The sequence below is a fragment of the Asterias rubens genome, chromosome 9, assembly GCF_902459465.1.
Source record: "Asterias rubens chromosome 9, eAstRub1.3, whole genome shotgun sequence".
Taxonomy (NCBI): domain Eukaryota; kingdom Metazoa; phylum Echinodermata; class Asteroidea; order Forcipulatida; family Asteriidae; genus Asterias; species Asterias rubens.
Genome location: NC_047070.1, coordinates 6,140,790 through 6,164,982, shown reverse-complemented (window position 1 = coordinate 6,164,982; position 24,193 = coordinate 6,140,790). Strand labels below are relative to the sequence as shown.

Below are 24,193 nucleotides of genomic sequence, written 5' to 3'. Positions count from 1 at the left end.
GAACATATTTAAGATGAAAACAACTTAATGGAGCTGAAGGTAGGAATTGATATTCGATGGAGGGAAACTTCAAATGGGCAAGGAGTTCGACAGAAATGCAGTGCGTGGAATAAAGCTGTTGGAATGACATCTAATCGAATGAAGAATGTATGGGTGGGAAGAAGAAAGCCTGGCCTCACGATATGCAGGAAAGAGCAACCAGTTTTAGACACACTGTGGCACTTTTACTATGAAAACACAATGTAAAGAAAAGACCGAGGCAGATAATATAGCTACAGACCAACGGTGGGATAGAGGTTGGTCCCAACCCATTCACACACAAAGTTAACAACGCTTCGTAATATCAATAAACAAAACAAGATACAAATTTGTTGAACATCTGAATAAGTTTCAAGCCTGAATTATGTCATTTCACATGATGGAGGACACACCCAAAGGTTAACGTAACAACACAAATCAATGTATCAGGATCCCATGGGACTCGCTATTTGAAAACATTATCCTTATCCAGCTTAACCCTAACCCTCTTGTCAGGTGTGCCATTCCAATGACAAGTCAGTTAAACATTTGGCAAAATCATTCAGAGCTGGGATTTATGTGGCACACAATCATGTACGTGTTTCGTATCTCTACCAAGGCAGTTTATTGTATGGCTAATATAATAAATCTGGGGGGGGGGGGGGGTAAATATGAACAGCAGACCTCCAGACTGGCTAAAGTGCCTGTTCGGAGAAACCAACCAGTAAATTGGAACAAACTCGCCACCATGTTCAGGGCATTCCTGACATAATATGTAAGATGGGTTACCGCAAACTATCATGGATGAAACGGTGGGGTTAACATGTCAGCCGATTATTGGCCACGTCGGGGTCCCAGTGATTTCAGGCTCCGCTGCCGACAATAATTCAAGTTGCGATTTTTGTGGTGAAATATTGAAGCTTGTTCGGTTCTGGTATCTTAATTTAGTCGAGTATAGAACCCTGGAAATAACTACTATGACCTTTGGTGGTTGACCAAGTGGGATAATCGATCTAACGTACTTTCATATTAAAATGGGCTAGTTTTTGTATTCAAGTATTTTTTGAATGTTTTCTTTTCTTTCAGGGTTCAGTCCGTCGCTAAAATGTGTGACCTTCCCACCTATCACCGCTTGTTCGATACCTTAACCAAAGAAACTGATCAAAGGTGTAACTATGCATCTTTACCGTACTGTTTATTAATTTGATATTTATGAATATAATGATACTTATTATTGTCAACCATTTTGTTAACAGACCACCCTCCTACCCACGCTCAGAATCTCTTACATTATGAAGTAATTATTTGGAAATCGCTGGTTTTGAACCAAATTTAGTACAAATCACATACACACATGAAATGTTTATCCACACCATTTGCAAGAATAAATGGGCTAAATATTAAAAATTTCAGGGACATCTTTGTGATATAATCCCCCTTGTCCAGTTACGATCCAGTTGCAAAATGTTGACAAGTCGAGACGAAGGAAACTCTTATCCAATTCACAGCAAAAGAGAAAAGCCCTGGACGTTAACAATTCAACAGCAGGAGTGAAGCCACGAGCGAAATACAAAAGCCCTGGACTCAATTTCATAGTGATGCTTAAGCGGAAAACACTGCTTAACGTATTTCTCCTAAGCAGAAAGGAGCGGAATACCAGTCACAAATTGAACCTGTGACATGGCAGTTTGGCTGGTAACCTTATTCTGGTTAGTGTAATTTTGTTATGCTTAGCTACCTTTTGTGCTCTATGAAATTGGACCCTTGACTTTAGCAATTCAACGGGGGCAGAAAAGCCACGAGAGGGTCCTCACAGAAGATGTTATGATCAATAGGGAAAGGGTCTGCTGTGGTGTCAGTGAGACGGTGGAACTTGATAGTCCTCGCATCCATTGCCATACAAACCATAAGAAGAGACTGACAGGCCATGAAGAGGAGGGGGAATCCATTGAAATATTGCCAGCAGCGAGGGAAGGAACTCTATGTCTATACTTCAACAGGACGGAAACTCGGTTTGAAACGCTCGCTTCAGGGTGGGAAGGGGGGGGGGGTACAGTTATGAAGCATGCATGAGCAAGGGGTGATTTGTTCATTTGATTTCCGACTGATGGTTGATGGATAATGATTTATAGAAGACAAACTCTAGTCTTATAAAAACTGAAAAGGAAAATATGTTTGTGTTTCAGAATAAGCGTCAATAATAAGGGCCCTATACACTATGTCTTTGAACATTACACATAATGTTAGCGTACAGTTTTGAACACCATTGAACATGGTTGAGATAATGTGTCACAAGGTTATAATGACTAATTTTCACAAATAAAATTACAGATCAAAAAACACTTCCTGCTCAAGTAAATTCCATCACAACTACTTGAATAGGAAAAAATCCTCCAAGGTTTGGTACCCCGCCTCCACCATAGGAAGGTGTGAAAGGGTGTGGTAAACATCCTCAGAAATAAGCCCATACTCCATACAGCCAGGCTTTTTAGTCTGGCCCTGCCTGTATGGCAAGGACACACTTTTGAAAGTAAATCCTCTCTACACCACGCTACTCCATTTCACAATTAATCTTTGATTTCTTCTTTAATCCCAGACACTAATTCCCTCACTGGAAGGTCTTTTTTCCTTTTCTTCCCTCACGTTTCCCTATTCTTCGTGTCCTAACCGATGCTAAATACTTTGTCACTTGACACTAATTTCTTGGGATAAGGTCTTTTAAATTTGTCTTTTGAGTCAAGGAGGGGTTTTCAGGTAATCTGTGGCGGAATGTTGAGTAGGAATAAATATTGTCCTGGTCTAACCGTCAATCTAATGGAGTAATATCAAACGAGGTGATATCCATGTGAAATAACGAGACACATGAATCCAGAAGATTGAATGAATTGAATCAATATAGATGAAAGTTTGATCTAAACTTAAATCAGATTAATTGATGAGATGATAAAAGTTTAGCTTGTCTGCTGTTATGTCCACTGTATTTTTATGTGTTCCTATGCTTGTCTGTAACATACCCCCATCATGTGACTCTGGAAATGGATGGGGAGCTTTTTATTAACCAATTTTAATTGGGGTCTGACAAGTCTCCTGACGATGACTAGAACAAGCTAGTCGAATATTGAGACAAACTAAAAACTCTCTCCACTGAAGTGAAGCAAATAATCGATCCAGTAAAGACTGAAGTAGTAGTCCCAGTCGATTTTCTACCTTCCGCCCGGTAATAGTTAAAAAGCAGGACGGTTCTTTTCAGAACTGAGAAGTTTCCTGAACCCCCGAACTTCACTCCGCGGTAGTAGAATAAAGCAAGACAGTTCTCAAAGAGCAAACTCTACCTGGCAAGTAGATACACACATGGTGTTACCGCATACCAAATATTGATACATCACCATGCAGTCCCTCAAATCCCCCCCCCCCCCAATAAAAAGGGGGATTCGACAACACATTCAAAACGAAAAATACTTACAGTTCCACAGAGCCGTCTGGAAAAGTAGAAGGCAGTTCCGTCAGTCCGATTCCTCTGCAGTCTACGACATTCTCAGAGTTACACGTACAACCTCCCGGACAGAGAGGCTTGACCCTGCACATTACCTCGTGGTTTTCATCACCTGCAGTTAACGAAAGATATAGAATACATTTTAGTCTCAAAGTTGCCAGTTTTATAGCAAAAACAGAAGCGCGGTTGCATGTTCTCACCTTTTTTGTGAAGAATCACCTTTTTGTGAAATATCAAACAATCATATGGGGTCTATACGACTGCATTTCTGCACCAATTTCAGTACATTTCATAAAAATACACAATATAGTGGTCGAGATGAAGCTGCAGACTGGCCCATAAATGTTACTTCAATTATTGTGTACAATCAATTTAAATTCTCGACAGTGAGGGTCACCACTGATAAAGAGGTACCAAACTATATGATCTGAATTAGATGAGGCCATTACCTTTCTCTATGGTTTAATTCATGGTATCTCCACCTTTTGGTAACCCCATAAGCTAAAGGACAACTAAAGGAGGTTCTGAGTGAAGAATTAGGTCATATAGATAATGATGTCCACGCAGTAAAACATTCCCTAGGAGTTCACAATCTGACAAGCGTATCCGACAGTAACGCTCCTCAGATTCAAAATTGTGGCATAACAACTGATTTTCTTTTTTATAAAAACCTCAAACTTTAAAAAGTGAAATATTTCTCAAAAGTTGCTGCTTTAGACTTGCAGCCAGTCACCAGACAACTAGATCCGTATAATTCCATTGATCATCACAAAGACGATGACAGGCATGCACGTTATATAGTCCCCTATCAGTAGCGTTCAGATTGTCTGAGCGATTGAAGAGGTAATTCGAAGTGATGCAACCGTAAACTGCCTCTGGGCTTTATGGGGGGCTCTTCCAATCTAGGCCAAGCCTTAGATTTTCTTCAATGTACTCTTTTTCTAATCCTCAGCACTAACAGGATGTGACTTCCAGTGAGTCGAAGTTTCACTGCAGTGTTGAGCAGGTACCTCGATAACCCCCCCCCCCCACCCCCCCCCCCCCCCACAAAAAAAAAAAAAAAAAAAAGTTAGCGTTTCCAGTGAGGGCGTACGATAGGAGCCTGAGGATGTAATTTACCAAAATTATCAATCATTTGCAGAATAAGCGTCGTCAAAATTGTGTAATGAGTGATCAGTGAAAATTGTGTTTTTAAGCAAACGAGAACATTTTATTGAGGAGGTAGCTGGAGTGACTAGACTTGGCCCTGAACCGATTTAATTAATATTTCAAAAAGCAGTACAACTTCACAATACGATCCGAACAAGTGGATTTTGTTCAGTATTGAGTCAACTTTTACTATTATGTGATTTTTTTGCAGGAAAAACAGAATTGTTGAAACCCTTATTTGTTATAATCCTTCCAATCATACGTTTTTGGATTTTTGACAAAAGTTGCACTTATCAAACATAATTGGTGTTTTTAATCTGTTAATGTGAGGTTTGAGACTTGTAATGTTTTCCCATTTTCATAATGACCCTATGCCTAACTTTTAGAAAATGAGTAAATCACTAAACAAAATTTTGACCTGAGTACCCCTCTACCCTGAGAATATTTCTTATGGTTATTTTGTTATTTGCATGCTATTGAGGCGTCTTACCTGTGCATCTGAAATCAGCGACTTGTAACTCGGGTATCTTGAATCCTCTGAATTGTTGCGGATGAGCACATCGAGTGGATAAGGCTAGGCGTGGATGAAGCCCAAGCCAGCTGGCAAACCAGCTCAGGTAGCAGTCGCAGTACAAGTTGTTTCCGGAAAGTCGGCTGCAAAAAAAGAGAGAGAAAAAAAAAGTCATAACAACCCCCAAAACAAGAAGATGATGATAGATTTACGGTAGACAGAATTGATGTGTTGGACGATCGGACGCAACAAGTTTCCAATTAATCCATTCCAGAAGGTTTTGACGAAGGCGAAGTCGGGAGTTAAAGAAACAACCCCGACTAAGGCAAGGTGTGTACACGAGCCGCAGCGGATGATAATACATTATCAGAATAGCTTTGTAGAGTCTTAACTTGATATCAATCAGCCTCAGCTTCAGTCGGGAACATATCCTCTTTTTAAAAATAGAGTCATGGAATGGTTAGATTGGGTGGTGAGAAATGAGTTGAGCTCACAGTGAACCTGTTCATTTTGTTAACAAAAAAAGGTTACTGGCTGTTTGCTGATGTATGTTTGTGGTAGAAAGGGACTCCACCAAACTGCCCAAACTCAACCTCCCTTAAAGGCAGTGGACACTATTGGTAATTGTCAAAGACTAGCCTTCACAGTTGGTGTATCTCAACATATGCATCAAATAACAAACCTGTGAAAATTTGAGCTCAATCGGTCATCGAACTTGCGAGATAATAATGAAAGAAAAAAACACCCTTGTCACACGAAGTTGTGTGCGTTTAGATGGTTGATTTCGAGACCTCAAGTTCTAAATCTACGGTCTCAAAATCAAATTCGTTGAAAATTACTTCTTTCTCGAAAACTATGGCACTTCAGAGGGAGCCGTTTCTCACAATGTTCTATACCATCAACCTCTCCCCATTGCTCGTCACCAAGTAAGGTTTTATGATAATAATTATTTTGAGTTATTACCAATAGTGTCCACTGCCTTTAAAAGCCTAACTGGGCATGAGTCGGAACGCATAAAGTCAAAAGTCCGAACGATAGAAATATTCTAATTTGATCGGATAAGCATTGCAGTATGCGTGTACATGGACGATAACGTTGGAATGGACTAGAACGTTGGACGACCCATCATAAGGAACACTCAGAAAGCAAACTTGTGTTACCAAATTCACTGGTGTAACATTGTTCCCTAAGCTCGGCAACAACGTTGAGGACCACCAGAAGCTTCTGTCGTTCCACTGAATTGGGAGCGTGTTTACGGGGACGTTCTTTCGTAATTGGGAGCGTGTTTACGGGGACGTTCTTTCGTGCTGAGAACGTGCCCGGATGTTGAGATTTTCCCTAGACAAAAAATGCTGAATGTGAACACAGATGACTTGTTAAAGTTGTGCCTGCATACGCCTTTCTTAATATTTATGCATGAGGTACATCACAATGCTAATCCAAAACGAGGCGATTGGCGCAGCCACTGCAAGTGATGGGGAACGTGCACCCATAGCCTAATTTTGGGTAAGAATTATGACGCCATGCATAAATATTAAGGGAGGCGTATGGGACAGATGAATGCAAGTACAAGCCTATTTAACTATAGACTTTGACTAATAACAATCATTCTATCTCATCCCTTCACAATGACAAAGAATTGCAAGGTTTTCGGGATATCACACGTGTTACCCTTTCATTTGGTAAGTCTTAAAACGTTCATTTATAAGATCCTTGAGGTCGACGGCAAGGGGTAACCACACTTAAGATCTCACACAGAAATTAACTTGTTTGTTTCCGAAATCCTCCACACGAGTCTGAAGAAAGTTTTCTGTGTTTACTTCACAGGAAGTGAATGATGCGAGAAGGATGGGACGAGGAAATGAATGAATTCGAGTCTATCTCCTAATACTTACAGCGTCTTGAGATAGGTCATGTGTGTGAAGCTACTACTGCTCAGCGTTGTCAGATTGTTGTTATTCAAAGTCCTGTTGATTGAAAACAAGAACAATGGTCAGGAATCGATTTCACAAAGAACTTAGGACTTGTCCTAAGACTAGGACTAGTCCTAAGACTACTAGTCCTAGAACTAATCATAGACGATAGTAAAACATTAAGGCTATCAAATAGTCCTAAGTTAGGATGAGAAACTCGCCGTAACTCGAGATAAGACCTGTCTTAACTCTTTGTGAAATCCATTTCTGGAAAATGAGTTAATTTTGGTGGGAAAAAATATTCTTGGACTATGTTGAGAAAGCGTATGCGATGTAACTTATACGGTACTCAACAAATCGCTTAACACCGATTTTATGGTTAGGCAATGACTTTTTTTAGGCTTTGATAAATACTCTATCTAGGGCTGAAACGTAAGGCCATAAACCCAGTTGTTTGCTTAAGGGGTATTAATCGGGCTTTAAAGGGTGTATGTAACTTTTTACGAACAAAAACATAATGTCCACAGATTAACACTAAACTTACACAGTTTGAAGATAATGATAGCAGAAAGCTTCCCTGAAAATATTACGTGCTGAGGTGCTGTAGTTTTTGGGAAATGAGTAAAACAATGTCATGAAAATAATTTTCGTCTCATGAGACGAAAATTATTCTAAGCATTTACAAACGTATTTTCATGGCATTGTTTTACTAATTTCTCAAAAACTACAGCACCTCAGTAAGTAATATTTGAAGGGAAGCTTTCCACTATCATTATCTTCAAACCCTGTAAGTTTAATGTAAATCTATGGACATTTTGAAAAGGCACCCAAATCCTTTAAAGGTAACTACACAATTGGTACAACTGTAACAGGGTCACGGGGTATTGCAAATTTTGGCAATCGGCTCACAGCTGCCCAAGGTAGGTGTCCAATAATACACACCAGATAATTTCAGCCTGAAGCATACTGACCAGTACCTAAACATAGAACGAGCCCAGACACATTTTTCAAAACTTTGAGCTAATCAAAATAAATTATGCATGCATTAACCAGAAATGCGTACACCATCAAACAACACTTCTGATTGGTCAATAAGATATTTCAATTGACAGTTTGCCGATTAGTCCATTGCCTCTTCATCCCCTGGGTATTTGCCTCGATGCCCCTTGAAGAGTTCTCGCAGACATGCTAATTTGTGAATGGAAGTACCCATTACAAGTAGAACATGCCTTACTACACAAACTCCCTGCGTAAGTTTGAGGCCTAGCATAGGGGGCAGGAAGGGAGGAGAACTTGGCACACTTGTTCGAAGTCAACTCCTCCCATCTCTGAATTAACTTATCGTATCTACCAGTATTCTACATAGATTGACGTCGCGGATGTCACGCACTTGAGCGACTAAAACCAATTGCCGAAAAACATTTCAAATTTGAGGCAATTAAATATACTCTAAGTTTCATGAATAATAACCAAGACAGCTGCAGGAGTGGTAAAAATACAACTGTTTTGTAAAATGTGAATTGATGGAGAGTTCGTTTTAACCCAAAACAAGTTGATTGTGATTGTGAAGATGCAGAGATAGTGTTTAACATCCAAGGAATTGTCATCCAATTCGATCAATCACGGAAAGTCCAGGAAATCTAGAACTCCAAAAAAGAATTGTCCAGGAACCGGTGATTCATTTCCACTTCAAGAACAACATAAAATACGAAAACAACAGTATTATTGTTTTCTTTAGATGAGTTCCATTAGGGGCGTGGCCATGGCATACTTGGGGGGGGGGGCAAGTGAGCCAAATTGCCGGGATAGTATCCACAACTAGTTTAAGAAAGACCAGCTGCTCAAGTACCGACCCCCACCATATTCACCCATAACAGTAATGTTGAAGTTCCAAATAATTGTGACCCCAAATAGTTAAGCCTTTGAAGTTAGCTTTGAACATTTCGTACCAGATACCTAGACTGCAGTCATGTGTTTGCAGATGACAGGCATGTGAGTAAGTATCCATGGGAAAAAAAGAGGAACAGAGAAAACCAGGCAAGAAAAAAGAGGAAAAGATAATATTCCTATATGTTTGTACACAGAGAGTTAAGGATAAAAGAGGAAAGTCAGAACCCCAAGAGGAAATCAGCTGAAAAGAGGAAGTCTCACATGCCTGAAATGAGCCACATACCACTGACTTCCTGCTGATTTTATGGGCATTTTACTGATTTTGTAAGCTTTTGATACATGATGAAAGTCTCAAAACTTGTTCAGCTGTCATTTTCCTAACTCTTAAATTTATATGGAAATTATTACACAAACTGTATAAAATTCCCGTCATGCCCTGTGTTGGATCTTGCCTACCAGCTAATGCCCTGGAATGTACATGCGTACAAGTCCCGTCTATATTTTTAAATTAAGGGTCATGTCAGACGAGGCATTTCACAGGCAAACAGGTCTACTCTCAAAGAAGAAAAATAATGTCCGTATGAATGTTCACATACATATTGAGTGACGGCAAGACATTGTTTGAAAAAAAAACAACCCAAACATGTGCTACCAAAGTGGTCTTGTAGCATGCACTGCCATTGGTTGCCTCCAAGTTGCCTGCAAAAGTTACCTCGTGTGACAGGGGCTAAACATGTTAACTTGGATCCATACTCACAGTGTTTCCAGCATTCGAAGCGGTCTGAAGGCTCCGTCAATGATACATGTAATCTGGTTACTGTCCAGGTTCCTGTGATCAGACAAGTCAAGTACACCATTAATACTCAAGAGCGGATTTTGCGTGTTGCAATTTGTAGTTAATCCATCTCAGTTTCTTAATTCCAGGAAGGAAGTGCGGGAAGCATAACATTTACCTGTTCAGAAAAAAGACTCCTCTGTGGCAGATTTGAAGTCTCATAAAAAACTAAGATTTGTCATCATGTTTGATTGATTATTTAGATCATGAAAACGGTGTTTTCTAATATTCTGATGACTCCCCTATCCAATTTAGCTCAAATAGTTTTATGACATTGACTTTTCTTGTCGTGTTATTTTTGCAAAAATATAAACATTTAATTAAAATCAACAGTTATATCACTGTTTCATCAACATTCAAATTGGAACCCAACATATACATTAAAAAAAACTGTGCAATTATCATTAATTATAACTTACAAAAAATTTTGTTTTGTTGTTGTTTGATATTGTTGCTGTTATTGTTTTGTTGTTACGTTGTTTTTTCTCTCAAACTTACAGATTTCTGAGCAACCCGGCTCCTCTGAAGAACTTGCGTGAAATCAGCATCAGCTTGTTACTGCTCAGGTCACTGTACAGAAAACACAAACAAAACGCAGAGTGAATTTAAATTTTTTGTTTTAAATTCTCAAATTTTCTAAGTCTCAAATTGAAATCTCTAAGATGATGTATGTATATATTTGGGGATCTTGACGACACACTACTGCCCAGCGGGGAAGATTTATTCACGTAGTGGTATAGATGTTTTGGGCTTTGGAGATAAAGGCTATTTTATGTGAGTTGGTTGCCTGTGGGTTTTTATGCCGAAAAAGCGCCAGAGCGAAACATTGCAGCGTTGCCCACAGTATTTCATTGCTGAATGTCAAGAACAATGCGTATAGGCCTACACTCAAACAAAATCAGATACAGTTTCAAATTATATGTACGGTACGGTACACAGGGGTACATATACTGCAATTCCATCATTAAAGGCAGTGGACACTATTGGTAACTGTCAAAGATCAGTCTTCTCACTTGGTGTATCTCATCATGTACATAAAATAACAAACCTGTAAAAATTTGAGCTCAATTTGTCATCGAAGTTGCGAGATAATGATGAAAGAAAAAACACGCTTGTCACACAAAGTTGGGTGCGTTTTGATGGTTGATTTCGAGACCTCAAGTCTTAAACCCGAGGTCTCGAAATCAAATTCGTGGAGAATTACTTCTTTCTAGAAAACTATGGCACTTCAGAGGGAGCTGTTTCTCACAATGTTTTATACCATCAACCTCTCCCCATTACTCGTCACCAAGAAAGGTTTTATGCTAATAATGATTTTTAGTAATTACGAATAGTGTCCACTGCCTTTAAGTCGTTTCATGAAAAGTTGTATAAAAGCAGTAGAACATAATGTGGAGAATACTTTTCCATAACTGAGAATCGACAAAGAATTGAATGGTTTGTCTGTTTTTTTTTTATGTTTTGAAGTTACCTTTATCTTAAAAGAAAAATGCTGAAAATTTTAGCTAAACAGTTTCAGAGGGATTTATTTTGAGACCTTAATTCAAAATAACTATGGCTGAAGTCATGTTACCTGATTGATTATTTCAAAAAGAAAGACGCAAAATATAAGCCCCACCGGGATAAAGGAACGTGTTCAAGATTTAATGCAAGAGTACGGCTCCCACTGGCTATGATATGTTAGTCCAAGTTATATTTCAAACAAACAAATAATCGCAGAGAAATATTCAATATTCTTCAAGTCACTTCCGGTTACGAACCGCTCCAGTGAACAACCTCTTCCAATTATCCCTACTTGTAGTTTCAAGTCACTCGGCAAAAGTTCAAATATATCGTGTTTGTCAGCAATCGCATTTAAACTATCCGATTGCCGTAGGGTGACATCAAAGGCCCTTCTCGAACTCACGGCTTCGGCTTTGGATTCGGAATCAGGTTTCGTCTTCTCGTCTGAAGCCCTGAGCAAGAACGCAAAGCACGCGCAAATTGCCAAAACAACCGCGGGGCCAAGCTTATAGCCTGAGCTGAATCTGGAGCCGATGCCGTGGTTTCGAAAAGGGTCATAGTTTATTTTTGTACCGTGATTACTGCCCTAGTGGCAGATGGATGTCTGGTCCCACCACTTCAAAAAACAAAAAATGAAATAGAATAAATTCATCTACGGGGACGCCGGCAAACAAAGATATCATGAAATAATAAATGATACTGCTGCATGGTTTATGATATAAATGCATCAAGGGCTCGGATATATATTTTGTATAATAACAAACTAAGACATCATGGTGTTTTTGTTTCCAAACTTCAACGACAATATTTTCTGAAAGAGTTTTCTCGAAAAACCCAAACTCTCAGTACAGCCCGTGGCCAACATCGGTATAAGGCACTATATACATTTTATGTGAACCCAAAAAATCCTTAAGAGCAAAGTTATGACTCAAATGAAAGCACTTTAGATCAATGTTCCCCTAGCTCAAGAGTTGAACCAATTGTTTTAACCTGAAGGGAAAACCCCCGCCATCTCTTAGGCCTACTTAACACTTAACAGTCACATAGAGTTATTATACTATTATTAATAGAAATTAAAACTTAATTTCGAATATCAGTTATTTCTTTTGACACCTATCCAAAATTTGTAATAAAAAAAAATCGAAATAGTGGAAGAAATTCGACATCTCAAAAAATGGACAAGCAATCCAAATGAATGTTCATGCTACACCCTTGCTCTATATGCTCTATATGCTTACACATGTCACATTGATAGCAAGTGGGTGGTCCCCCAAGGATTGGCATGTAATGGAGATTGTTTGTTTATCTTTGTGGGATTTGACACACTTTCTCGTGTGTCTGGAACAGCCCTTTACATTATTGTCCTCAGGATTGGCGTTCCCTTTTAACTGTTGGTTTTGTGTTTACTCATCAAAACAAATGGATTTGATGGTAGACTACAAATGGGGTGTTTGAAGGTCAGTTAATTACATGGAGTCTGGTCTTTGCTATAGTTAGGTGGAACAACAACCTAATGTTGTGAAGGGGGGGGGCTGTAAATAAGGTGCTTAAGGCTTATAATTATAGCCTCTGTTCAATGCTCTTCTTTTTACATAAACAAGGGTAATAACTTGTTGTCGTTTTGGATTCAGTACGTTAGTCTACCCACAGTACATGCAGCAGAGGTACTCCGAATCTCAAATCATCACATTATTTCAAAGGTTGTTTGTTGTTTTCTGGCCACATATTGGTAGAGGGTCAGCCCCTACTGGGAATCGTAATGGGGCCTCCAAGAAAAGGAAAACAAAAACTGTTTGAAGAACTATTTTTTCCACCCGAGAGTTTCAAATCTCACGTTGACATGGTGTGAAATGCCACTGTATATTTAATTCGATACTAGAGCGTAATTTGAAACAAGACGTCATCGGAAAATGTTCAAAAAGAGGAATATTTGCGCCTAAACAAAAAGTCAAAGAAGTCCGGAGGCCCCCCCCCCTCCCAATCCCCATAAAGACATTTCTTATTTTTAATTTGTTGTAATTAAGTTCCTTTTTCCTTATCACAAGTCTCACTATAAAAGTCCTAATATCCGCAATTCAAGTCACGTTTCATGGTTTTGGATTCATGTTCACCACCACCGCCCCCCCCCCCCCCCCCCCCACACACACCCCTAGTAAAACCCCAGTCCACCCTATATAATAAGGCTTCAAAATATCTTACTAATTTCCACTCAAATCAGACTCAGTTTAAGTTCTGCTGGACATTCAAACGACTTACTCATCCCATACTCATCTCTACTCCGCCAAAAAAAAAAAAAATTGCCAGCCAGCTCGGCGCGAAACGCAAGTGGGGAAGGAACAGGTTAAGTACATTTCCGGGGGATTTGTGGGCATTTTAGAATAAAACATGGGCCATTTAATGAGCTGTGACATGAACAGACTTGTGATATAGGTGCTAAATCCTTCCGGTTAAGCGTTCGCACGCACGGAGGAGATGGAGTCTTGATTTGGGGGTGAGAATGTGGGGAGGATGGGTAATTGTTTTATTCGATATGTGGGGGACACTCACGGCGCTGGGGAGTTTTACAAAATTGTAATACAGTGGGGTTACGGTAGGGCCTAAGCATCGTAAGACAAAGTTGAACAAGTGTCGAGATTACCTCAACAATTATATTATTTAAAAAAAAATCATATAAATCTTATCGTTTTTTTTAAATCTTATTGTTTTTCCAAATTAGCATCAATTAATATCTATAAGTAAGGCTATCTAAGTAGATCTGTACACCAGTGTATTCCAGTGTTGCTATTTTTTGTATTTATCTGCATTTTCTTTTTACTGCTTCTTGTCATGTCATGTTGTGCCACTTCAGTTTTGTGCTGGCTGTGGTTTTTAATAAAACAACATATGAATGAATGAAACAAAAAAACTGGGTCAACAGCCAACAATGATCAGCCCATGATTCATCTCGTCTTAAAACAATTCCAGAAACAACACATAAAAAGAATCATCAAAGAAACTGCAGACAGTTTCCTGAAAAGTTCAGAGTTTTAACTCAGTGAAATTGCTTTTGAATAGCCGTGAGTAATTTGTATTTATACACAAATATCATTTTTTTTTATAAAACCTTAGGGGTAACACAACTTATGAATTATGAAAAAGATAACATCGGCTCTACAAAAGTAAAAAGTTTTTTTTTTTCAATTCAGAGCAAAAATTACTAAGATTTCCAGAGATATCTGAAGAAGTACGGATATGACTGGCTAACACTGAATCCCACTGGGAAATGAATAAATTGTATTATCAAAGTAAATCAAGGTTCCAGTGCTACACGGAAATGCCGTAATTCAAAAAGGGAACCCAATAAAGTACAGAGACATTTCACCATGATTGAAAACTCTGAACACAACTTCTGAGCTGGAGAAAAACCAAGCGACTTGTTACAAGATGTTGTACACACTTGTTCGGAGAAAGATTTCCATCACACGCACAAAACAACAACACATTACAATGCACGCAGATAATGATAGATGCAGCTGTAATTTTAAAGGCACTCTGGACAAGTTTGGTGACTGTCAAAGACCAGTATTTTCACTTGGTGTATCTCAACGTATGCATTAAACAACAAACCTGTGAAAATTCGGGCTCAATTGGTCATCGAAGTTGCAAGAGAATAATGAAAGAAAGAAAAAAAAAACCTTGTTGCATACTTTGTGTGATTTCACAATAAAAAGGGTTCAGAAATTACATCTCACAAACTGCGTTACTTCAGAAAAGCCGTTTCTCACAATGTTTTATACTATCAACAATTCTCAAGCTCGTTACCAAGTTACTTTTTACGCTATTAGTTGTTTTGAGTAATTACCAATGGTGTCCATTGCCTTTAAGTTAAACAATAGTGCTGTCGCATGACGTTGAAGTTGTTGCTTGTCTCGTAAGTTCAATGCGACAACTGATGACTCCACAAAGAAAGCCAACATTTAACCAACTCAAAAAGCCTTGTTCCGGGTGGATTTAGAAATCAAGGATAATGACACAGTGTATGCAAATTTGATGGATGCCCAAGTCCTTGGAAAGTGACAATTGTTTTGTGACAATAGAAAAGCAGATGATTATCTGATGTTTTTAATGAATGCTATCCTAACCCTTAATTATATACACGTTGTGCTTAGTCGCTCATTTTAGGAACCATTAACAACCTCCTTTGGGTGAAAGGGTTCATATCGGGATAGTTTCCTACCGCACTAAACTAATCTAGTACAGGCACAACGCTGCGCTATGGGATTGGTATAGCATGGGTGTAGGGTATATCCGGATACATAGAGCAAGGACCCTTGCTCTATGCCAATATGGGTATACCCATGGTATACCCATATAGCATAGGGCGCTATGGTATACAATAGGATTCTTCAACTTGGCCAACACAAAGCTAACACGTTTAATTCACGACTAATCCCCATTGTGTGTCAAATAAGCTCTCTGTTATGTACAATTTAGGCTAATGGGGCGATAATTGTCCTCTGTAGAAACTGCGGAACAATTGGTGACTCCATTAGGTCTTTGATCATTAGATAACTGTTAACGCCTGTAGGGTTAACGAAAGGGAGAGGCAAAACGGTTTACAGTTAGTCTGCTCACCAACAAAAGGGAACTACAAAATGATTTCGCTGCTGTTTTTTTTCTAACTCTATGATAGATCCAACACTGTTTACAACAACACTTTTGTGAAGGAGTACAACCACATGCTTATTTCAGACAATGAACACAATCCCCAATAGTGCCTTTTTAAAACCACAACGTGGTTCCAAGTAGAGATACATGGGCCTACTACAACATGGCTGTCAATTGAAAACTGATTCCTAGAGACCATGTAACATTTGTTTACAAAAACGAGATACCTTGTTCAGTCCATGGTCTTTATGGCAGCTGGTCATGTGGGGGAATTTTCAATTGTGTTACCAAAAGTAAGAGCCGAACAAGTTTTGCGATGTGCCCCCTTTTCGTATCAAGGGTTGTAAGGGATTGTATCACCAGCACTATATGTACTGTATAAGACTTTGCAGGCTTTTAGAGGCCCACAGAATGTTTATGCATCAGATGGATAAAATGCTGCATGGTCACATAAAGGGGTGCATCTGATAAGTGTTAAGTGTACTGAAGAAGATATGTAAATATAGAAACAGCGAAAGGGTGATAACACTGTGTGCGAAGCATTCTGAAAAGATGGGGGGTAACGTCGTTTTAGACGAGTCTGCTCGAAACGCCGAGAATACATTCACCTGTTTCTTCTCTTAACCAGCACCTTTTCCCAAGAGTTGTATCAATGGTTGAACCTGCGAGTTTATTGCTATAGTTCTAAGTCTGATCCACATCATGCATCAAACGCAACAAAATAATGTCAACAACCTGACATCTTGTTGGCATATAGTATTTACTCTGTATTTGCATGAAGCATTGAACCAATTGTCATGAAAAGATCTTTGGTCAGCAACTTTTTATTTATTTATCCACTTGTATGAAATCAACCACCATTAAACATCTGCTTCTTTATCTACGCACTAAACCCTACCCCGCAATACCTTTTTCTTGTATTTAGTTTAAATCTGCTCTTGTCCATCTGCTTTTTAATCCACACACTGTCAATTTCTGGCTACATGTCAGGATTTGTATAAGATCTCACCCCCAACTGAACCATTCATTTTCTAATCCATGCGAAGGATTAAGGGCACTTAGGGTTTACTGGATTAGCAAAGTCACTTGAATCAAAGATTAGATAAATCAGATTACGGGACTTTTAAGAGTCACAAAAGGAAGAGAGTTTTTTATCGATGTGTCCTTGAGGATGAGACTATTCTCATTTGCATTCAAAGAGAATGAGAGGGAGAGAGATGGCTTTCTGTTGATGTCCATAGAACTGAAAACCACACTCTTTAAGAATGTTGATGGATATTAAAGGCACGAATAGTCCATGGTGAATGATCTTTCTCGGGAGTCCGACTCGCAACTTGCCAAATGTCTTCTAAATCAACTCCAACCACAGATGGGTATTCTATAAGAATTTTTTAATTTGTTTCTGTCCTGTTTAGATGGGTATCTAGACATGACTCCTGCTCGTTAATACAAAACTGATGGTTCTACAGTACTTTGTAATATTTATTCAGGTCATTAGTGAGTTATAAGCTTGCAAACTTGTCCAGCTCCCTGGAGAGGAATCGGGCTTGAGCTGTTAAAACGCTCATAATATACTTTTTTTGGAAATTGTTCCCCGTACTTTGTTTTGGGGATACTGATATCTTTAATACGATGACATTATAGGCCTTAAAGATAGCAGTTGATACCCAACTTGTCTTGAAGACGTGCCAGCATTATTTGAAAAATTATATTTAGTAACCATGGGATAATAATGATAAGTTAAAATGAACATATTAACCTATTCTATACACATTTTTCAAACCCCTTCAAAGTTTAAGTTGATGGACCTCATTGTTTAGGCCTATTCCATCTTTGAAACTGAAGCATTGCACTCAGCAAGTGAAAAACAAGCCATGTCCTTTCTAGTATTGACCTAAACATAAACAAACGGAAAGAATTGACCCGGACTCCAGGCCGCGGGGTTTCCGACCATTTATGTGTCAAACTGAACCCAATCAATGTCAAGCTGAAAAGAATCTGAGTCAAAATTCAATTTTTAAGAAGTTTCCAGGAACCATAGAATCTGGTTCAATTCGGACCCACGTTTTTTTTTTTTAGGGTCGGAGGAAGGCTCATTGAGACGCCTTCTTTGTATCTAACTTTCATGAAATAAAACCCAGAGATTCAGTCATGTGAATGATGTCAATGATAGTGCACATTTTGTTTGTCCTGACGTAAATGTAACTTGGTTTGTACATCTAAATATTCACTGTTTCATTGAAACTTTGCTCAAAATATAAACTACAGTGAGTCAGAGAGGTCATGGATTTATTATCAGTGCTCAAGGGAGTCAGGTTTGTATGCATGATTGCACACATATGTCATCATTTCAGTTTTTACACGCCTCGATGATGATATTTACGTGACTGTTTGGGATAAGTTTCTGGCTTTTTCTTTTCGAGTGCATTGTTCAAGTCGCAAAATATTCTTTAGCTATACTAGCTTCAGGGAATAACATATATGGTAAAGATGAAAGTAAAGATGAAAGTTGTTTTTATTTACAGAATGATTTTGTTTGTTAGTTGCGATTTCTACAGGGGGAACAGAGTATTGTTATTGATTTAGAGTAACTGCTTACCCAAAACAAAATGAAAGTTTCAACATTAATCACAATCAACAAATCAAAGAAATTGGACAACAGGAGTATACTCATAAAGTGGGCGTCAGTGAAATGTAAACGTACACACATTGCACGCATCCCATCTTTGTGGCTTTTAGAGCTACCAGTGCACAAAAAGTGTTCATAATGTATGTCATGACTGATCCAGGTATGATGGTTTACAATAGCTACAAGTTGTGGTTGCATTAAAAAAGGCACAACATGGTAGTCCAATGAATGTATGACTACTACATAACAAGGTCAATTTAATCAAACTAATCGATGGTTGATTTGAATTGGGTGGTGTAAGGAGAAGGGCTGGATATATTTGTTTCAATTGTGGATGAACGGGATGTACCTCTCGTCAACATGTTGTTGTTCACTTCAGGTTTGACTAATAGGTCCTTCATCAACAGGTGCAACACGCACCAACCACTTCGTTAATAGTCAACAACCTGCTACATCCCAAACCTGTGAAAATCACTAAGTTTTCTCACTGAACAGGGGGTTCGGTTTGGGTATTAATTCAGGAAAAGGGGTCTTATAGTTTGGAGAGTGACTGGACCAGAAGTTTTAGGGGGAAGGCCATGGACCATGGTGATGTAAATATGTCACACATAGCTACAGGAAACAGATGATTAACAAGTACATGGGTATACATTAGAGGAAATCATGTATCATATCCTATTCGGCTAAAATACAGGAGTACAAGTGACTATTCAAACGCTCTTATCAATTTTTGTCAAAAATAAGGAAAACTAATGATTTCGAATGTCAATTGGTTTCTTCTTCTTGTTTTTGCTTTCAACTATTCTGCCCCTAGGTCTTTTTGTTCGATTTTGTTGTTTCTGTGATTTGTTGTTTTGTATGTTCTTTGATGCATATTGAATTTGAAATAATAAAAAATATTTCCTGGTGAAATGAGGTTAACTGATGGAAGATATTTAATTGATTTTTACTTTGAGAATGTACCCGTGGAAACCCCCTCCAGCCCCTCCCCCTAACAATAAACTGACCACCCCGATGTACGTGTGAATTTGACCAAAAAACGTTGATTCTTACTTTTGTTAAAGATCTGACTACACACATCAATCTTCGTCATCAGAATTGACGTGTTGAAAATATCATAATTTTGAAATGAATAAAAAATATTGTTGAGATCAAAATTAAACTGTCATCCACCGGGATAAGTTACAATCGATATTCAATATAAATAACCAAACCCCTCAGGTAAGTTCATGTCTCAACACGCATGTATTCCTGAATAGTCTTTAGAATTCGCTGCTTTACCCCCTTTTGAACCCCCTGGCCCCCGGTTGTGTTGTACATCACCCCTGCTTCACCCCTTCACTCCCTCCCACCACATACCCTAGCACTTCTCCCGCCCACCACATACCCTGGCACTTCTCCAATGACAATGTGTTCACTGTTCAATCAACATAAACTGATGTTACTTTACGGATAGAGACTTGACCCACTTTAATTGAGAGCATTCCCCGTCAGGAGGATCCCCTGACTCCCACTTGAAGACATACACACGCAGGTGATGCGTAACCAAGGAGGCGGCAGGCCCATCTTCCCATCTTGTCCAGGGGGTGCAAGAAGGTATTGAAGAGAAATACTCGTCCATTCGTCTTCCTTTTTTCTTCCTCCTTCGTAAACGAATCTTTCATAAAACTACCCGAGTTATCATCCAGAGTAAGCTAAAAAGGTCGATATGTCAATTTGAAACGTCGAGCATAAGAGTTCTAATTTTTGATAATTTATGCCTCTGCATAGGATACTCCAAAAGTACATGAACAGACATTCCAACCAAAAACACAATTCAGTTTTAGCTCAATGCGAGCCAGTCTACGCATACATTTCTCGATAAGTATGAAGCTGCTTTAAGTGCTAACTTCTTTACAACATAAAATGATGATAGAACATTTTCCACGAGAATTATATTGACTATTTGCAAAACAGTGCCGTATTAAAAAAAACACTGACAAGGCTGATGGTAATCTTTAACAGAGCATTGCAATTCAGCAACAACAAAACAGCTCTACAGTATTACATGGAACTTCCAAACAGTTTCATCCAAAACTGAAGACTGAAAACCCCCAACAACCAACAAACTAACCAACAAACAAACAAGCAAACAATTTAAAACTAGGCTCATGGGGATGTGATACTCAAGTACATAATTGTGTTACCGTACACCATTTGATTTCAATTAGCACGAGAGGATGCCGTGATGGTCATATCTAGTCCCATCTCATTATAGAGGGATTAATTTGATGACGTCACAAGTACAACTTCCTAGAAACATATGCCAAGATCGAGCCCTCTGATTGGTCGCTGGTGCGCGTGTCTCATTCACACACGTCAAGTCATTCAGACAAATGGCCTCTAAGAACTTAGTCTGGTGCCTTGGGGGATTAGTACCAACAGGTGTATCGGATTGGGGGAGGATCCAAACTAAATGGTAGCTTTTTGTCGTGTTTGTCATCACTTTAGTTTATGTTAAAATTCTCCCGTGATTATCGGCCAATTAAGTTATGTTTCGACACAAGTGCACTGACTTCACAAAGTTTAAAACTCGATTGAACATATGACGACACAATGATGTGTTGTCAAGGTAACGAGATGTTTAAGTAAACTTGCAAGAATCTCTGCTCACACCATAATTTCTTATGCATCATTTCAATGACACATTACAAGAAACTTGGTGAGAGCTAATTTAAGTATAAAGTATATTGGACATAAGCATTTGGATTTGGCCTCCTTCTCAAACTGTACCCCGCTGATATCACTGGTAACCGCTCCCACCACAACCTGTCTTTCCAGTGCCGCTGCTTTGAGTTCCCTGGTTGCCAAATTTCTTAGAGCTGCTTAAGCAGAAAATATTTCTCAGCGACTTTCTGCTAAGCAGAAATGAGCCGAATACCACTCACAAATTGTCAAGTGACATGGTTGTTTTTGCGGGTGACCTTAATTAATCCAGTGTAAGCATGTTTTGGTTAGCTATTTACCTATTTCATCAGGTCAAAATTAGCTTCATTATTTTGAGTGCCTTCAAGGCTGTTTATGCATCATTTGATTCATTATGTAGACAGTTAGCACAAGTTCAACTAAGGATCACAATGTAAAAACACACAACAGTGAACTTGTTTACGTTCGACCTCAACTCTTAAACACACGACCGGAAATAACTCCCAACTTCCATTGTCCATTTTGCTGAGACGCCTCATATACAAGCTGAATTCGACTTGTTTCTTTTGGTACATCAATAATGATCAATCCTCGAGTACAGTTAGTACAAGAAAATGTTTTTAAAAAAATCAAACTGAATTTGTATAAATATATAAAGTGTACACGAGCAAGCCTGAGGGGCCTGTGTAATTCCGACATGTGTTGTTGCGAATTAAAACCATGAATGGATTGATTTTGATGGAAGCGTTTGGATCGTTTCTCCGAGGAGTCTACAACCAGTGTGTGCTGCTGATGGATACTGTAATTAATTTTCCATTGTGATGTTACAGTTATATGGGAGAATATTGATGGCTGCTTGGGGTTAATTTCAATCCATACTTGGGGTGGGGGGGGGGGGGGGGGGCACAATGGTTTCTATATGAAAGCAATGTAATTGTTCTGTTGATATTAAATGTGAGATGGATACTTGTTCTGTTTGATCTAACAGTACATCGGAAAAGCACTAATAATGTGTGTTCAATACAGCGCCACCAAAATTACACCACTGGGTTACAGGTTCACTTAAAGGCAGTGGACAATATTGGTAATTACTCAAAATAATTGCAAGCATAAAAACTTACTTGGTAAACAAGCAATGGAGAGCTGTTCATAATATAAAACATTGTGAGACACGCCTCCATCTGAAGTGTCGTAGTTTTCGAGAAAGAAGTAATTTTCCACGGATTTGATTTTGAGACCTCGGCATTAGATTTTGAGGTACCGAACTCAATCATCTGAAAACACACCACTCCGTGTGACAAGGGTGTCTTTTCATCCATTATTATCTCGCAACTTGTTATGTTGTGCATATGTTGAGATACACCTAGTGAGAAGACTGGTCTTTGACAATTTACCAAAGATGTCCAGTGTCTTTTGATAAATTTTCTTTAAATTTAACTGTTTATCAACATGGGTTTTAATGTTACGTGACATAATCAAGCACTCTTATTCTTAACGCAGTGGCGGCGCGAATGGGACATGCTGTTCTGATGATTTAAACGACATGACGCGTCTTTTCTTAGGTTACACTTTTCAACTCAGTTTGCACAATCCCGGAGGACTTGGCGTTCAAAATGACCCCTTTATTTGAGAAAACGGGTTTCTGACATATCACTCATGATTGAACTGTAGCTCTATACGGTCAATGGTAGTCACTTCTAACAACTCATGGGAACCAAATAAAGGAACAAAATGGGAACAAACGTAACTCAATGGATGACATTTCTTTTGAAATCCTTCTATGATTGATAAGGTGTGGAACTGGCTAAGCAGTGGGCAGCGAGCATGCCAGTACATATCACTGCAACTGGATATAAAGTGTACAACATTACTTGCCACCATTACTTGTGGTGCATTTCTACCTGTGTACACTGTGGGGTTTTTTTTTCAAAGTTTTCCACAAGACTAAAGGCAACCGAGACACAAAGCCATTGCAAGCCACATGGTGGATGGGTGGTTAATTTCTTCCCGCCCCACCCCCACCTCCTGGCCCTACCTGTCAACAACTATACATGTTTGTGGCCAAAAATACGCTGTTGGTAATGTTGACACTTGCTTTGTGCGTTGACACAGTAGACCTACCAAAAGTCTTACAAAATATTTAATAACATCATTAAACAAAAACAAAAACAAGTAGATTCATGGACTTGTTGACATGGATTCAAACTAATTTCATGTTAATTTGTATGCAGAACAATACAATCAAACATTCATAACATCTTGAGTGGCTGCTTATCATATCTGGTCACATTTTATGTGGGGCGGGGAATTTTTTTTCTGCACATTAGAATTGCCATCCTCCAAACAAACTCTGAATTTGTTCTGATGGGGGTCCCTGTTTGAATCAATTTCAGGAAAACAAAAAATCCCCATTGAAAAAAGTACTACGAAAGTAGCAATTTTGTAGTGCAGAGAAAAAAACTGCGGGGGGGGGGGGACGACACGTCCAATTGCGCCCCCCACATGATGCATCAGCTGATAACCAAACTTTGACCCAATACTGATACTATATCCAATTGGGTAATCTTAAAATTATATCAAATCTTCAATAGGTCCCTGAGAAGGAAACCTTTTTCCCAGGGGAGTGACCCAGGAGTTCATTCTCCGGTTACCACGACAACCTCATTCCCAGACAAGGATACCGGCTGCATATCCGGCGCGGTGTGGGTGTTGTGGGAGGGGGGGGGGGTTAGGGCATGTTGAGCAGTGCCCGAAAGGAAGCTTGCCACTTTGCATTTGTATCCACATATCCTAAAGATATCCTTTATGTAACAAAGTCATTGTCGCAGTCGGTGGTTTAATTGCTTCTGACTTATGACCGATATGAGATGATTAAGACTTTGTGGTTTGTATTGTATTCGGTGGGTGACCACACCCCAGC

General features: G+C 39.0%; 1 protein-coding gene across 1 annotated transcript in view; it reads right to left on the bottom strand.

Annotated features, from left to right (window-relative positions):
- Positions 1-24,193, bottom strand: part of LOC117294708 (slit homolog 2 protein-like) — a 119,551-nt gene that overhangs the window by 70,593 nt on the left and 24,765 nt on the right. Inside the window, exons 2-6 of the mRNA XM_033777220.1 lie at positions 10,308-10,379; positions 9,732-9,803; positions 7,067-7,138; positions 5,151-5,314; positions 3,482-3,623 (exon numbers count right to left, since the gene is read on the bottom strand). Coding sequence (XP_033633111.1) covers positions 3,482-3,623; positions 5,151-5,314; positions 7,067-7,138; positions 9,732-9,803; positions 10,308-10,379 — 522 coding nt within the window. The remainder of the gene's footprint in view (positions 1-3,481; positions 3,624-5,150; positions 5,315-7,066; positions 7,139-9,731; positions 9,804-10,307; positions 10,380-24,193) is intronic.